General features: G+C 39.3%; 2 protein-coding genes across 8 annotated transcripts in view; one reads left to right on the top strand and one right to left on the bottom strand.

Moving 5' to 3' along the window:
• The window catches only part of NPSR1 (neuropeptide S receptor 1), a gene marked incomplete at both ends in the record, with an annotated part of 136715 nt that overhangs the window by 28410 nt on the left and 89861 nt on the right, over nucleotides 1-18444 (bottom strand). The window contains 5 exon segments of the mRNA XM_079931945.1: nucleotides 1475-1551; nucleotides 1555-1676; nucleotides 7788-7881; nucleotides 13233-13250; nucleotides 13254-13336. Coding sequence (XP_079788071.1) covers nucleotides 1475-1551; nucleotides 1555-1676; nucleotides 7788-7881; nucleotides 13233-13250; nucleotides 13254-13336 — 394 coding nt within the window.
• Nucleotides 1-18444, top strand: part of DPY19L1 (dpy-19 like C-mannosyltransferase 1) — a 242327-nt gene that overhangs the window by 177108 nt on the left and 46775 nt on the right. For 6 of the 7 annotated variants that reach the window (XR_013829892.1, XR_013829893.1, XR_013829894.1 and 3 more), the window contains 2 exons: nucleotides 458-545; nucleotides 1071-1142. The gene's annotated coding sequence lies outside the window, so the exon portion shown is untranslated. The remainder of the gene's footprint in view (nucleotides 1-457; nucleotides 546-1070; nucleotides 1143-18444) is intronic. The other variant, XR_013829897.1, reaches the window with a different exon arrangement.

Genomic DNA, 18444 nt, shown 5'->3' with positions numbered 1-18444 from the left:
TGGACTATGTGGTGGATAACATTTTTCCAGCTTTAGCATCTTAAGAGACTAAAGACGAACAAAGAGCAAGAACAAGAGATTCCTATAATGTCAGAAAACACTTGAAGAATACGCAACCACTTAATCTAAGAAATGCATATTGAAACAATGAGATACTTTTTTAAACCTCTGTGGTCAGCAAAGACTTAATAAAGAAATGACACCACCTTCCTCTGGGTCAGGGGAGGAAAAATGAGAGCTCTTGTTTGCTGTCGGCAGGAATACACATTTTTTAATAGGGCGGTTTATGCAGATGCATCAAAAGTCTCAAAATGAGCATCATCTGTGATCTGGCAATTCTATTAGCATGAGTTCTGAGGAAATAATCAGAGACTCATGAATAATTTTAAGTACAAAGATTTTTATCACAGCATTATTTATACTATTGAAACCCAAAGGCTGATCTTCCTTTGCCCAGGACGAATTACGTGACACTCGATGGCAGGCTTGGGGACACTCAGAAGGTGCAGGATGAGCAAGACCCATATACATACTCAACATGCCAGGTATCTCCCTGCAATTCCTGATCCCGTCCACCCGTGCAGAGCCACTCTTTCAGAGATGATCCTGCCATGTGACCAAGGGAGACCCTGCCTTGTCCAGGTGGTTGTGGTCTTCTTTGTTGAAAGACCATCTTTGGCCCACCATTGGCTGCAGGACAAAGGGAACATACTATGGCTTGGTTCCTAAGGCCCTTCACAATTGAGTCTCACCCCATCCAGAAAGAGCTTATTGCCAACTTCCTTTCCATCGGCACTGCCTGCCTGTCCTTTCCTGTCACCATACGCACTCTGACCCCCGGTTACCAGGGAAACTGCTTTCTCTCCACCGTCCCCTTCTCCTATCTGAAGCCTTTCTTCCTTCAAAGGATGCTTCCAGGAAGTGTTCCCTGCCATTATTTGACCTCATCGCGTACATTGTCTAACATATTTTTGTGTGTATTGCATTTTTTTGCTCAGTTTTGTTTCAAGTTTGTCTGTTTTTTCGATTATAAGATCTCTGAAACTGGTACTATGTCTTATATTTGAAAGGTTGCATGACATAGGAGAAAGAACAGGATATGGAATCAGACAAACCTGGGGTTAAATCCTGCATAATGTTGGGTAAGTTACTTAATCTCTCTGAGTTTGAGTTTTATCATTTATAAGATGGGGATAATAGTTATTTCACAGAGTTGTAGTGTGGTTGATGAGATCAATGTTAACCACCTGGTAAAATGCCTGCCCCACAGCACATACTCAGAAAATGTTAGTTCCCTCCTCCTTGTCCCACTTTGGAGGAGTTGAGCTTAGCACGTAGCATCTTTAGATAAAATCTTGTCACCTAGCCCGTTCCCCAAAGGACACTAGGAGCAATGAGTGACCTATAGGGGAGGAGAGCAGCAGTTGGTGAACCGGGAAAGCCCCTGTATGGGTCTGGCCTGCTGGCCTCTTACCTGATGATTGTCAGGGGGATGAAGTACACCAGGAAGGCCACGATGGTCATGTGTGGGGTCTGGTAGGAGTCGTCGGGTCACAGGGCCCAGCACTGCACTTCACCATTGGAGAGTTTCCTTTTCCCAAATATGATAAGGGTGGGAATGGAGAATAGGAAAGAGAAGCTCCAGGCAATCACGCTGAGGACCTTGGCCTGCTTTTCTGCTCAGAGAAAAGAGAGGGATGCTTGGGCATCTGGAAACATCCTTTGGGAGCACGCTTGGCATCTAGTGTGAAAAAATATCATGGTGGAAGAGGGATTCTGGAACTCTCAGAGCCTCAGTTTCCTCATGCATAAAAAGGGGATAATAGGACCAGCATCTAAGGCTGATGCAGGGATTAAAAAGAGTATGCTTACACAGAAGCTGGAACACTGCCTGGTATAAGGTCAGTGTTCCCCAGTTTCTCCTCTTTTGCTTCCCCGATTTACCTGCTTGATTGAGATGTTGATGCACCCATTCCTAAAGTACTACGGAGCTCAGTTTGTACCACATACATTTGATAGGTTGCTGTGCGAATGCTTGTCTCTTGTACCTTGCCCATCCTCAAAGGCAGGCATGGGACTTTGGTCTGTCTGTCATCCTTCTCTTGTACCTAGCACTGTGAAGCACTGTGACAGTGTTTGAAAGCTGTTTGCCAAATGTTAAGTAGCCTTCTTTCATTTGAAGGAACAAGGGAGGAATTGTAAGGCAGAGAAAGAACACTGGGCTTGGTTCTGGAGAGCAGGGTTCATTCAAACCAAGCCCCGAAGTCTGGTAGATATGACCCTACACACTAGATTTGGGCTCTTTCAGATGTGATATTTTGACCTTGGGCAAATCACTCAGTCTCAGCCTGAGTTCTTCTCTAAAGTGGGATTTAAAAAAAAAATACACACTTTGCTCACCTAATGAAGTCATGATGGGGCTAGAGAGAGACAATTAATATACATGAGAGAGCTTTTTGAAAAGAGTTGTTTTGATGTGATGCTTTCTGTTAAGCTGTTGTTGAAGGTCTTCATCTTCATCCCCATTGTAGCTGTGCTGTCTGTGCTCACTGGTCCTGGCGGCCCTTCTTCATCCAGGGACAGGAGACCTCCCTCTACCTTCCAAGTTTCAAATTGGAAAGCAGTTGCATGTTTCTGGGTGGGGAGGGAAATGTAGAGTCTGGTGGTATCGTAGAGAGGTGTGTAGGGTGTGGTCAAGGAGCTATAAGAAGTGAGAACAATTCTGGAAGAAACTAGGGACTCTAGTAGAATCTTCAATCCCAAATACTTGGGAGAATAATATCTGGGGTTCTGTTCTTGCTGAATTGTCACTCTGAAAAGAGTTACTAGAAAGATTTAGAAAACATATTACTGGCACACTGAACAAGCAGGAACCTTGGGGTGGAATTATAATACAGTCTTTTTATGTCTTTCTGTCGTCACCGTACATGGATCAAGTGATCCAGTGGAGTGGGAGCTCTTCTGCTCCTGTTTGAAAACTCAGCCCCTTGATGTCAGTGATAATTAGGTAGTTTAAAAGCGCCTGCAGTCACCTTACGTGGTAAACAGTGCTTCAATGTAGTAATGAACTTAAAAATTAATAAGTAGATGGGCTTCCCTGGTGTTGCAGTGGTTGAGAGTCCACCTGCCGATGCAGGGGACGCGTGTTCGTGCCCCGGTCTGGGAAGATCCCACATGCCGCGGAGTGGCTGGGCCCGTGAGCCATGGCCGCTGAGCCTGCGCGTCCGGAGCCTGTGCTCCGCAACGGGAGAGGCCACAACGGTAAGAGGCCCGCGTACCACAATAAATAAATAAATAAATAAATAAATAAATAAATAAAATAAAAAACACGGACAAAATAAAATTTTTCCATGGTTAGACTAAACTCCAATTTTTCAAAGTATTGAGTATTTAAATTGTTTCCAATTATTTTGTATTATAAATAATTCATATGCATCTCTTTGCACGGCTCTGGTTATTTCCTTAGGATGAACTCTTAGAAACTGAAGATTGGGGCAAATATAGCTAAGTTTCCCCAAAAGTGTCTACAATTTATGGCTCCCACTGGAAGTGTACAGAAGTGTCCTTTTCCTTATAGTTGCCCATCACTGAGGATTTTTCCTCTTAGTCTAGTTATCTTGTTGGTAAGATTTCCTATCCAAATATTTAATCTTGCAGTTCTTCAATTAGCAGAAACAATAAGAGAAGTAAAAATAGTTTTTACTAAATAAAAATTTTTAAATTATTTATAAATAGTAAACATTGTAAACATACTTAAAAAGCAAAATGAGGGCTTCCCTGGTGGCGCAGTGGTTGAGAGTCCGCCTGCCGATGCAGGGGACACGGGTTCGTGCCCCGGTTCGGGATGATCCCACATGCCGCGGAGCGGCTAGGCCCGTGAGCCATGGCCGCTGGGCCTGCACGTCCGGAGCCTGTGCTCCGCAACGGGAGAGGCCACAACAGTGAGAGGCCCGCGAACCTCAAAAAAAAAAAAAAGCAAAATGACAAATAGGAAATATTTGTATATGACAAGCAAAGGGCTAATATCCTTCTTATAAAGAACTCTGGCAAAGAAATAAGATCACACCAATTGAAAAAGTGGGCAAAGGACATGAAAAAATTTTGAGAAATTTTTAAGAAACAAAGCAACAAGTAAATGAACGATATATAGAAATGATCTTTTTGACTACTAAAGAACTGCAAGATTTCTTTCCTAGAAAGATATTTTCCTCACCAAAATGATGAATGTTTTACCCATACCCATACCCTCTTATGTTTAAAATTTTTGCTTTTTCAATCCAATTGGAATTTACTTTGTAATTAACTGTGACATGTAGTGATCTATTTTTTTTAAATGGCTAGACAGCTATTCTAACACGATACACTGGCAAATTCATTCTTTTCTAACTGATTTGGTATTCTATATGCTTTAGATAGGTTCTAGTATCATATTGTTATAATTATCAAAGTTGTATATTGTATTTTCATACCTGGCACTATATATCTCTCTTCATTATGGGTTGATGGTTTTCTAATTATTCTCACAGTTATTTTTACTAAAGAGCTTTAAAACTGACAACTCCTCTGCAGTTGCTGGCTAAGGAAATAACCACTTTAGTAAAAAGCAATAAAACGTCAGTAAAAATGTGCTCCCCCCATTTCTGCTCTCCTTCCCTTGGTTTTGTTACCATTGCCATGTGCTTGCTCAGCCACAGGAGAGTTCCTCCTGGCTTCCACTGGCTCCATTTTCTGTGCTGCTCTGTGGGGAATCTCTTTCTCCCGCCTTCTCTCAGCTCCGTCACATAAACCCCCAACCCTGCCCCTCACAGCTGCCCTTACATTCTAACGTGCTGGAGCAGCAAGATGACTCTAGCCCAAGGTTCTCCGGACCTTCTTACACCCTGTTCCACCAACTACCACATCCTATAACCGTGCGGATCTTTTCAGCTTCCTGAAAGGCCATGCAGCTTTCCTAGGGGGCTTGGCATCCTTGTTAATATTTAATCTGCTGCCTGTGTGCTGGGAATTCCTTGAAGTTTCTGGTCTTTGGATGGCGTCTTTCCTTGGCTCCCATCCCAGCTGCAGGTCTCCTCCTATTTGTAGGCTTCTTCTATGACTTCAGTTGGGATTGGGCAGAGGAAGGGAAAACGGCGAATTTCTGTTTCCAAGCTTGCATCTTTCCCTGAAACTATTGGAGATGATTATTTTCCAAGTGCCCTAAATGAAGCGTCTATTAATTTTATAGTGAGGAAGCAAATTGCTTTACATCTTTTAAAGAACACTATAATATTCATTCCTGCCTTTCCTGTAATTTAGGACATGATTTATAATATTGCGCAGTATCTCCCAGAACCAGTCCTATTTCCCATAAGCTAAACAGTTGATTAATTTTTATCTAATGAATATGGTGGTGAGACATGTAACTGACCATGTTTCCCTCTTGACTGTGGAGCCCAAAGCCTCGACCTCCAGCAAGTGTCCTGGGACACCCCTCACATGTTTTCTTATACTTAAGTTCACTTTACTCCTATTTCTTTCGCCTTGAAATACTCTGGTGTGGGTGTCTTTTTGTACACCAAATGCAATCCTTCCCAGAGCCTGCAGGACGTAAATAAGTGTTTGGCTGAGTAAGAGTATCACACTTTTGCATACATGTATCATAAAATGTCTCTCCCATTTACCCTCGTGCCCTCCCCTGCATCCTTCTCTGCCGGAGAAGATGCTAGAGCATGACACTGTCTGGAAAGCTTGGTGCGAATTGCACACCTTCCTACACTCACACAACCTAAAAAAGCCTGAGAAACAGGTATAAATTCGATCTTAAAATTACTTTCAATTGCACACAACACACTGATATGTTTCTGGTATAAAACTTCCCTAAAGGCATGTAAGTCCCTGTGTTCTCTATGGAGAGTCCAGCTCCCATCCCCAGACGTGAGGACTAGTTGGTTTACATTTTTGCAGGCAGTTGTTTGTTATTCTGAGACCTCACATTTTCTTGCATTCTCTCACACTCTTCTCTCTCTGTCTGTACACAATATCTAGCATTGTTTTGAGTTTTTCTTTACAATAATGTTATCATACAGTATGATACTGCATGTATGTTGTTTTTATTACTCAATATATGATGTAGATATTTTCATGTCAGTGCATATTACTCTCCATGGCTCTGACACCTCCTCACTGAGAGACAGTAATCAAGGACACCGAAACTGAACCCAGACCATCTGGGTTCAAATCCTGCCTCTGCACCTACTAGCTGTGTGACCTTGGGCAAACTACTTTAACTCTTTGAATTGTAATTGCCCAGATTAAGATGCAAATAATAATAGAATCGACATCACAGAGCTGTTGTGAGGATTAAAGTATTTAACATATGTAAAGAACTTAGAATCACGAATAGCACATAGTATGCAATCAATGAACCTAATCTACTGAAACTTCTACATAGGATGCTAGCCTTTCCTCCATTGAGAGACACCAAGGTTAGCATTGAATTCCTGCTATTCTAAGCAATGCTGCAACACACAGCACATGCGTGTGCATGCACACATGTGAGTATTTGTCCAGAGAAGATACCAAGAAGTAGAATTTTTATGTCAAAAGGCTGCACATTTTATATTTTATTAGATATTATTAAGTTGCCATTCAAAGTATCTGTGTCAGTACTGCCTGATGTATTGAGTAGTATCTGATGACATTAATTCTACTTATTCTAAAGTTCTGCTTGCTCTATTAATTTTGCTTCCTTAGTTGTAAATTCTGCAGAATGGTATTTTAAACGTACTATCTATTTTCCACAGTTTGGCTTTTGTCACATTTTTTGTGATATTTGATTGCACCTCATTTTTGTAGGCAAGGTTTCCTATTAGGTTCTTCATTTTATTATTTTCACAGCCTGCTTGGGAAAGTGTAGTATGTTGGCTTCTTATTTGCTTTTGGGGGTCAAAGAGGTAAGTGGGCTCTGCCTGTGGGTGGAGGAATGGACAATTAGTCCTGTGACTAGGTACCCACCATCCCTCCAAGCTGTCATTGCTTCCCAGGGCCCCACTCTGTTTCTCCAAATCCAATATCTCCACTACTTGGAAGCAGAGACCTCCATCCCTCCTGCACGCCTGGGAAGGGGAAGAGCAGTGGGAAGGGAGATGTGCTGTGATGAAATGTCCTCATTGTACTCCAGGAATCATCCTGCCAGTTTCCTGGAGTCCTTCTTGCTCTGGACATTTACACGATCTATTTAGGAAGACCTCTGCCATATCGCTGCATCATCATCTGTGTGTATTGTGGGTTGTGTGGTTTCAGCCTTCCCTCTGACCCATCTGCTTCCTTCTTTCAGGGATTCTTTGCTACCTCTGGATCAAAGAGGGTTTTCCTTGTTTCAATTATAATTATAAATTGAAACATCTTTCCAATTATTTCCATGGTTTTAGGGTAAGGAGAGCAAGGTGCTTTTTTCTGCAAAGTAAGCAAATAGAAGTGGGAGTGTTCATTAGTTTGGATAGGTATGCGTGTTGACACTGCTCTTAAAAACAAAAAACAAAAACCTGGCAGCGTCAGCATCAAGGTAAATGGTCACAAAGTAGGCCCAGCAAAGCACCTTTCCTAGTGGCTCTTGGCCATCCATAGAAGCCATCAGCATTTTCCCAGGCACCCAAACTTTCTTTTCTACATCTTTTTGGACAATCAGACTCATGAAGTTGGGGAGGAAGTGGAAGAGGAGAAGAAAGGGGGAGGAAAAGACCATCACTAAGAGGATAATATCAGTGAAAACCCTCACCCAAGGATCGTACTTGTTTGAGCCAGCTCACCTCCTTGCAGGAACTTCATGGGGTAGATGATGGCATGGTACCTGTCTATGCGGAGGGACCCCAGGACATAGGTAGAGGCATAGAGCAGCACAACCTGAAGACAGAAATGAGAGGTGAGTGGCCTCACAGAGGTGAGGAAATGCACATCATGGAAAGAAGAGCATTTTGTGCTATTTAGAAACCTTGGCACTGAACCAAGGGATGGATGACGTTTGGAGTATGGACAGGAATGACTGACTCCCATGTCAGGAAGAAGATTGCTGTTCGTGGTGCTGGGATTTGCACTGCTAGCTGTGACAAGTGAGAGTGCTTCCAGCTCTCACTTGCTCACTCATTCACTTGGCTTTTCGGAGACGCTGCATTTCTCCAAGGATCAGTCCCTCTTGACATTTGCGTGGTACATGTGTTTGTAATTGACTTTTAAAGCTAAACTAATTTTCTCTGCCACAATTGACATTCCAGAATAATTAGAAACAAACATTCATTTGCCTTTAATCAATGTGAGTTGAGAGATGATAGAAGGGATCTGGCTTCAGGGAGCCCATGTGCTGTTTTGAATCATTTATCACCATCTGTGCTGACACTTTCAGAGCTCCCCTTCCTCATCCACTTCTGCAGCAGAGCTGTTCACTAGGGTCAGCCCTTGGGTCCCCTCTTCTTTCTTCCCACCCTCTCTTTTATTAAGCTTACCCATGCCCTTTAGTGATATTTGCATACTTTGCAGAGAAGGAAATTGGGATATAAGAGGTTAATATCTCTTCTGTGAAGAGCATAGTCAAAAGGTAATTAAATGAAATACCCCTGAAAAGATGATCAGGGTGGAAATTTTTCTAATAACTTTGAGCCTCATTTCTACCAGGAGTCTAGCCATATCACTGCTTTGTAACCTTTGGGTCAAATTCAGAGTGGTAGAAAAGTAACTCGAAGAGCGAAATCTAAGGGTGAGTGTCTGAATTTCTTATAAGATGAAATAGAAATAACATGACTTTGGTAGTAACCTTTGTCTGAATTTGTATCTTTTTGTTCATTCCCTGGCTCAGACAAACAACGATCAACTACATCGTTGTTCTTTATTATTTTTATCTCTGTAACACTACCACAAATGCATCCCAGCATCAGTGTTGTAGAAGGTGTCATAGGGAGGGCGTTCTGAAGACCGATCAGAGATTGAAGGCTCCCCTGAGGGATATAAGAAGAAATGCTAGTCTTGCTAAAAAGGTGATGAACGGTCAGAGAGATAAATGATGGCCAAATTTTACAACAACAAAATTAAGATGACTGTCTCCTTAGAGAAAACTGGGATTTTTATGTGGGATCCATGAATTCAGAATTGTTAAGGCTGGCCACACTCAGTTGAAGAGATGGCATCAGAGAAGGTTGGGAAGGAGAGCTCCCAAGGGCAGAACCCCATCGGGTAGAATGTTGTGATGAGACGGTCATAAGAATAGCGGCATCCGCGGCTGTGTTGAGTGAGATGGCTCACACAAGTTCAGAATCTGAAGCAGGAGGAAAGGTCACAGTAGAGTGCCCAGAGGAGCAGGCAAAGTCAATAAAAAGATATCTACTTTGAGACACAGTCAAAAAGAGTATTTAACTTCAGGAGTCTTCAAACATCTAGGCAGGGTGGGAGGGAGATGCAAGAGGGAGGGGATATGGGGATATATGTATATGTATAGCTGATTCACTTTGTTATACAGCAGCAACTAACACAACAATGTAAAGCAATTATACCTCAATAAAGATGTTAAAAAAAAAATAGAGTGATGACCAAACGTATACTGAGCAACTGAAAACTAAAAGAAGGCATTCATTACAGTACTACTGTTAGACAAATTAAATTCAAAGCAAAAAGCACTACATGGAATAAAGGGATTATTTATAGTGATAATAGATACAAGACACAATGGCAATAGAATATTAATAAACCTAAATGTAACAAGTAACATAACACTAAATATATAAGATGTTCAAAGTTCTACAGAGGAAAATAACACAATAATACATAGGTAGAAATAATTAAACAAACTGTAAGAATAATACACATTATTGTAAAATATCTAGGCAATATTTCAAAAATTAGTCATAAACTAAACTACCAAGAAGAAAAACCCTCAATAGATTCCAAAAAGTGGAATTTATACAATTCACATATCTAAAACAACAAGCAGTAAAAGCTGAAATTAGTATCTTCTTTTTTTTAAAATACCACTTGGAAATGTAAACACCCTTATAATTAACTTGAGTCAAGAAGGAAATTAAAGTATAATTATAGTCAATTCATAAATGTCAACAATGAAAATTCTACATGTCAACAACATATGGGATACCATTTGTAGAACAGATGGCAGCTTGAGGACATATGTCTAAATTCTCACTACCCCACCCTCAATTCTGACAAAAATGACCTAGGAAATATGAAACCAAAAAAACAAAAAAATTCTTGCAGAAAAGTGAGACTTAAATGCAGAAAACTTAAAAAATTTTATTTAGAAAAATGCCAGATTGGATTCATTTAAAGTAGAATCTCTGAACCGACTTTTAAAAAAAGTCAATATACTTTATTTTTTAGAACAATTTTACTTTTACAGAAAAAATTGAGCAGATAAGACAGAGAGTTTCCATATTAGCCCCCCTTCCCCACACTTTCTCCTCTTATTAACATCTTACGTTAGTGTGGTCAATTTTTTAAAATTGATGATCCAATATTGATACATTATTATTAACTAAAGTCCAAGGTTTATATTGAGATTCGCTCTTTGTGTTGTACAGTTCCATGGGTTTTGACAAATGCATAATGTCATTTATCCATTATTACAGTATCATGCAGAAGAGTTTCACTGTCCTAAAAATCCCTTGTGCTTTATCTATTCAATCCCTCCAAATCCCTGGCAACCACTGATCTTTTTACTGTCTCCATGGTTTTTCCTTTTCCAATGTCATGTAGTTATAATCATACAAAAGTAGCCTTTTTAGAATCACTTCTTTCACCTAGCAATGTGCGTTTAAGATTCCTCCATGACTTTTCATGGCTTGATAGCTCATTTTGGCTTATTTATCCATTCAGCTTTTGAGGGGTATCTTACTTTTAGATTCTGGCAATTATGAATAAAACTGCTATAAACATTCTTGTGCAGGCTTTCGTGTGGATATAAGTTGTCAACTCAATTAGGTAAATACCTAGGAGCACAATTGCTAGATCGTATGGTAAGAGTATGTTAAATTTTATAAGAAACTATGAAACTGTCTTCTAAAGTGTACCATTTTGCATTCCCACAAGAAATGAATGAGACCTCCTGTAGCTACACATTCTCAGTACCATTTCATATCTTCAATTAAAAAAATTTTTTTAGCCATTCTAATAGGTGTGTAGTGGTATCTCATTGTTGTTTTTCTTTGTAATTCCCTAATGCCATGTAATGTTGAACTTCTTTTCATATGCTTGTTTGTTATCTGTGTATCTTCTTTGGTGAAGTGTCTGTTCAGTTCTTTTGCCCATTTTGAAGAGGGTTGTTTGTTTTCTTATTGTTGAGTTTTAGGATTTTGTTGTATATTTTGGATATAAATTCTTTATCAAATGTATGTTTTGCATATTTTTTCCCATCTGTGCCTTGTTTCTCCAGTCTCTTGACAGTGTCTTTTGCAGAGAATAAATTTTAAATTTTCATAAAACCCCAACTTTCAATTTTTTCTTTTATGGATTGTGCTTTTAATGTTGTATCTAAAAAAATCCTTGAAAGACCCAAAGTCCCCTAGATTTTCTCCTATGTTATTTTCTAGTAGTTTTATAGTACTGCATATTTCATTCCAGTCTGTGATCCATATTTAGTGAATTTTTGTGAAATGTGTAAAGTTTGTTGGATTCTTATTTATTTATTTTTGCAAGTGGATGTCCAATGACTCCAGCAGCATTTCTTAAACAGGCTATCCTTTCTCCATTGAATTGTCTTTGCTCCTTTGTCAAAGATCAGTTAGACTTTTTGTGTGTATCTGTTTCTGGGCCGTCTATTCTGTTCTGTTGATCTGTTTGTTGATTCTTTTCCAATATCATGCTGTCTTGATTTCTGTAGCTTTATAGTAATTCTTGAAATCAGATAGTGTCAATCTTCCAACCATGTTCTTCTTTTTCAATATTGTATCTGCTATTCTGTGTCTTTTGCCTTAAACTTCAGCATTTGTCCATATCTATAAAATAACTTGGTGGGATTTTGATTGGGATTGCATTGAATTTATAAATCACATTGGGAAGAATTGACATCTTAACAATAGTGAGCCTTCCTATCTATGAACATGGAATATCTATACATTTTAAGATATTGTTTGATTTTTTTTAAACAGAGTTTTCCCAGTTTTCTTCATATTGATCTTGCATATATTTTGTTAGATTTATACCTAAATATTTCATATATCTGGTGCTAACATAAATGGTGCTGTGTTTTTAACTTTAACTTCAAATTGTTTATTGCTGGTATATGAAAAAACAACTGGCTTCTGTATATTAACCTTGTATTCTGCAACCTTGCTATTTTTCACTTAATTGTCTACATAGACAAACTTCTCATCTGTGAACAAAGATGTTTTTATTTCATCTTTCCCAATCTATGTACCTTTTATTTCTTTTTCTAGTTCTTTGGAATTAGTTGGAACTTCCAGTATGATGCTGGATAAGAGTGTTGAGAGGAGACATCCTTGCCTTTTCCAATCTTAAGAGGAAAGCTTCTAGTTTCTCACCATTAAGTATGAGGTTAGTTGTAGGTTTTTTGTAAATGTTTATTATCAAGTTGAGGAAGCTTTTCTCTATGCATAGTTTTCTGAGAGTTTTTATCATGAGGGGGTATTGGATTTTGTCAAATGCTTTTTCTGTATCTATTGATATGATCATATAATCTTTTCTTACCTTTTGTTGTTATGAATTACATCAATTGAATTTTGAATGTTGAACTGGCCTTGCATACCTGGAATAAACCCCACTTGGTCATAGTGTATGAGGAAATAATGAGAAGTCTGCAGTCTGGAAGGCGGCCCTCACCTGACCATGCTGGCACACTGATCTTGGATTTCCAGCTGCCAGAACTGTGAGAGATAAATGTTTATTTTTTATAAGCCACCTACTCTGTGGTATTTTTGTTATAGCAGCCTGAATGGACTAAGACAGCCAGAATACGTCAAAAGGAATAGTAACCCAGAAATTTTACCTAATGCTTGAAATATGAATGTTTATGTTCTTGTTTCTTATTTGTATTTTCTTTATATAGGTATTATTTTTAACAACCAAAAAAAAAAAAACCATGAAAGAAATCTTAGAAATTTTGCTTCTCCTTTCAACTAGGAAGAAGTGAGCAGTTTGTTGCATCAGAGTGCAGGGTTTTATATTATCTTCCTTATGAAGAATCCGAGAGCTAATTTTGGTGTCAGTTTGTCTCATCACATTTGGAAGATGCTACATACCTGCACATAGTGGACTACTCAGCAAACCAGATCAGGTGCCATGAAGTCTCCAGTGAATCTCCCAATGATATCTGTCAAGATGTTAACCAGTCCTGTGAAAGAGTCTAACAAAAACACACAAGTGGTTGATTTCAGCCTCTTTCAAATTTGCAGCTATGCTACAGTAGAAATGAATTCCTGGGGAGATTTTTTTTTTTTTTTTTCTGATTTGTTAGGTGGCCGTTAAGGGAATGTAAGACAAGGCAGGAGTTACTTGACTTTATTACTGGAGCCTCTCGCCACTCAGATGTACCTACTTAGGAAGGAGTTTTGAAATGACTAAAGAGGAATTATATTAATCACAGAGTTGACCTTTTAAGTCAGAGGAGAGGAGTTTTAAAGGTGTTTAGACCTGTACTAAAACAAGGACTGTGTGAGGATCAATAAAGTGCAAAACTGAGAAAAGGAAAATATTTATTCTCATGAAGCCCCTCAAAATTTCCCTTTCTGCACCCATCATTTTACAACTTGGACCTCTCGTTACCTCCCTACATCCAGGTACGGCCCCCTTCCCCAGTTTCCTCTGCTTTCTTCTTCTTTCCCCTTTCAAATCCACCTTTGGAAAAAGTCAAGTGCGTGATTTGTCAATTTCATTGACTTAGTTGGTTAAACTACAGAGGAATTGAGGCCAAGATATGAGACCAAGGTTAGAGATTTTGTGCTCATTTCTAAAGTTACAGACTATATAAGTTGTACGGATGTCTCCAGAAGCTATGGTAAAATATGCTATATGTCTGGAAGTTCCTTCTCCCCCCATCCCCATGACAAATATCTTTAATTGATTATGTGATCCAGAATCTTTCTCAAAACAGTGCTTCAGGGATTCTCTGCTGATTGATGAATAGGACTGGAACTTAAGACTGATTCACTGACTTAGGGTCACTTTCTTGGGAGATGAGTTATAACACTTTGTCACTTTCTTGGGAGATGAGTTATAACACTTGGGAGATGAGTTATAACACCTGAGAGGCAGGAGGGTAAATCTTCTCTTTCTGGATCTTCACCATTAATAGGGTGAAGTCTGAGCCCCTAGTTTAGCATCAAAGCCTTCCACGATCTGGTGTTGCCTGCCTCTTGCCAAGTCCCCAGCTGGCATTTTTATATTGAACACCAGTGTTCTGCCTGTCTCTTCCTTTTTGTTTCTCTATAAGTAACAACAATTAGAAGCATTGGCAAGCACATGGGAACTACCAGAAAATTGTCAGAAATATTGGAGGAGAGAAATCTCATGGCAGTTCCGGGTAATCAGAGAAGTTCTAACTGAGAAAGTCAGATGAGAGCAGGGTCTTCAGAGATGTGGGCTTGTGATTTGATCAAATAGGAATTTTACAGAGCTTTTCATGACAGATGTGGACTCATTGTATGAGTGGAATGGACATTGGAATTACTTGGATATGCTCTTTTGGTTTACTTATTCCTTAATTTAAAAATAATGAGAAAAAAAGAAAACCAAGCTTATGTTTCTCTAGATCTAAGTGTTCTATGAACAATTATAATGCGCTCCAGTAAAAAAACTTTCCCCTTGGAGCTCAAGCTTAAAGAAGCCCATCTCAGGGAGGAGACTATCAATAGACTGTGCCACTGCATTTGTTATTTGTTATTAAGCAAATGCTGCTCAATCTGATCAGTAAAAGCTATTTAGTTGCCTAAGTAATTGAGGACAATGCAAATAAGCCTTTCCTAAATGGTAATTAACAGGACCTTAGGAACAAAGTGTACACTTTAAAGGCTAATTACTTCCATGTATTACTCTTGCTTTTTAAAATTTCTTCTCTGAACGATTCTAGGAAACTGTTACACTCAGAAAAGCCAAAACCATCTCCCGGCACGCTTTAGTGTTCCTTTGACAGGTTCTTGAGGGTGCCCAGTCCGAGCCTGAATATGGTTGGAGTGGGGAGAAGTCAAAATGAGATGACACCTGAGCTGAACCCTGAAGGGTCAGTAAGGATAGGTCAGGGGAAAGGGAGGGAAGGACATTGATTCTGGCACAGATGACAGCATGAACAAAGTTATGGAGGTGAGACAAAGTGAGATGAGAAATTAAATGGCTTGTGCATATGAAACAACAACAATTTGTTGAAGCATAAAATAGGTGCTTGAAAGTGGCAAGAAATGGGCATGGAGAGACAAGAATCCAGGGAAGGGTCTTATGTGCCAATTAAAGGAGCTTTTGTTTTTTCATATACTGAGGGAACAATTAAATGTTTATGTACTCAGACATGTTTTAAATAGATTTTTTTAGTTACTGTAGTGGTTGTGGCAGGGAGGGAGGGGGAGATCAGTTTGGTAGTTCCAGTACTGGAATTACCATTTAGATTTGTTAGGGAACTGTGCAGAAGTTCAAGAAAGAGATCATGACAATGAAAACACGATGACCCAAAACCTATAGGATGCAGCAAAAGCAGTTCTAAGAGGGGAGTTTATAGCAATACAATCCTACCTTAAGAAACAAGAAACATCTCAAATAAACAACCTAACCTTACACCTAAAGCAATTAGAGAAAGAAGAACAAAAAAACCCCAAAGTTAGCAGAAGGAAAGAAATCATATGGATCAGATCAGAAATAAATGAAAAAGAAATGAAGGAAGCTATAGCAAAGATCAATAAAACTAAAAGCTGGTTCTTTGAGAAGATAAACAAAATTGATAAACCATTAGCCAGACTCATCAAAAAAAAAAAAAGGGGGAGAAGACGCAGATCAATAGATTTAGAAATGGAAAAGGAGAAGTAACAACTGACACTGCAGAAATACAAAGGATCATGAGAGATTGCTACAAGCAACTCTATGCCAATGAAATGGACAACCTGGAAAAAATGGACAAATTCTTAGAAATGCACAGCCTTCTGAGATTGAACCAGGAAGAAATAGAAAATATGAACAGACCAATCACAAGCACTGAAATTGAGACTGTGATTAAAAATCTTCCAACAAACAAAAGCCCAGGACCAGATGGCTTCACAGGCGAATTCTATGAAACATTTAGAGAAGAGCTAACACCTATCCTTCTCAAACTCTTCCAAAATATAGCAGAGGGAGGACACTCCCAAACTCATTCTACGAGGCCACCATCACCCTGATACCAAAACCAGGCAAAGATGTCACAAAGAAAGAAAACTACAGGCCAATATCACTGATGAACATAGATGCAAAACTCCTCAACAAAATACGGGTAAACAGAATCCAACAGCACATTAAAAGGATCATACACCATGATCAAGTGGGATTTATCCCAGGAATGCAAGGATTCTTCAATATACGAAAATCAATCAATATGATACACCATATTAACAGATTGAAGGAGAAAAACCATATGATCATCTCAATAGATGCAGAGAAAGCTTTTAACAAAATTCAACACCCATTTATGATAAAAACCCTCCAGAAAGTAGGCATACAGGGAACTTACCTTAACATGATAAAGGCCACATATGACAAACCCACAGCCAACATCGTCCTCAATGGTGAAAAACTGAAACCATTTCCACTAAGATCAGGAAAAAGACAAGGTTGCCCACTCTCACCACTATTATTCAACATAGTTTTGGAAGTTTTAGCCACAGCAATCAGAGAAGAAAAAGAAATAAAAGGAATCCAAATCGGAAAAGAAGAAGTAAAGCTGTCAGTGTTTGCAGATGATATGATACTATACATAGAGAATCCTAAAGATGCTACCAGAAAACTAGTGGAGCTAATCAATGAATTTGGTAAAGTAGCAGGATACAAAATTAATGCACAGAAATCTCTGGCATTCCTATACACTAATGGTGAAAAATCTGAAAGTGGAGTTAAGAAAACGCTCCCATTTACCATTGCAACAAAAAGAATAAAATATCTAGGAACAAACCTACCTAAGGAGACAAAAGACCTGTATGCAGAAAATTATAAGACACTGATGAAAGAAATTAAAGATGATACAAATAGATGGAGAGATATACCATGTTCATGGATTGGAAGAGTCAACATTGTGAAAATGACTATACTACCCAAAGCAATCTACAGATTCAATGCACTCCCTATCAAACTACCACTGGCATTTTTCACAGAACTAGAAAATAAATCTCACAATTTGTATGGAAACACAAAAGACCCCGAATAGCCAAAGCAATCTTGAGAAAGAAAAACAGAGCTGGAGGAATCAGGCTTCCTGACTTCAGACTATACTACAAAGCTACAGTAATCAAGACAGTATGGTACTGGCACAAAAACAGAAATAGAGGGCTTCCCTGGTGGCACAGTGGTTGAGAGTCCGCCTGCCAATGCAGGGCACACGGATTCGTGCCCTGGTTTGGGAAGATCCCACATGCTGCGGAGCAGCTGGGCCATGGCCACTGAGCCTGCATGTCCGGAGCCTGTGCTCTGCAACGGGAGAGGCCGCGACAGTGAGAGGCCTGTGTACCGCCAAAAAAAAACCAAACGGAAATATAGATCAATGGAACAGGATAGAAAGCCCAGAGATAGACCCACACACATATGGTCACCTTTTCTTGATAAAGGAGGCAAGAATAAACAGTGGAGAAAGGACAGATTCTTCAATAAGTGGTGCTGGGAAAACTGGACAGCTACATGTAAAAGAATTAAATTAGAACACTCCCTAACACCGTACACAAAAATAAACTCAAAATGGATTAAAAACCTAAATGTAAGGCCAGACACTATTAAACTCTTAGAGGAAAACGTAGCAGAACACTCCATGACATAAATCACAGCAAGATCCTTTTTGACCCACCTCCTAGAGAAATGGAAATAAAAATAAACAAATGGGACCTAATGAAACTTAAAAGCTTTTGCACAGCAAAGGAAACCATAAACAGGACCAAAAGACAACCCTCAGAATGGGAGAAAATATTTGCAAATGAAGCAACTGACAAAGGATTAATCTCCAAAATTTATAAGCAGCACATGCAGCTCAATATCAAAAAAACAAACAACCCAATCCAAAAATGGGCAGAAGACCTAAATAGACATTTCTCCAAAGAAGGTGTACAGATTGCCAACAGACACATGAAAGAATGCTCAACATCATTAATTAGAGAAATGCAAATCAAAACTATAATGAGGTATCACCTCACACTGGTCAGAATGGCCGTCATCAAGAAATCTAGAAACAATAAACGTTGGAGAGGGTGTGGAGAAAAAGGAACCCTCTTGCACTGTTGGTGCGAATGTAAATTG

This window comes from Stenella coeruleoalba (genome assembly GCF_951394435.1).
Source record: "Stenella coeruleoalba genome assembly, chromosome: 9".
NCBI lineage: Eukaryota > Metazoa > Chordata > Mammalia > Artiodactyla > Delphinidae > Stenella > Stenella coeruleoalba.
Note: the sequence above shows the minus strand (reverse complement) of the source record. Positions and strands in the feature narration are given on the sequence as shown.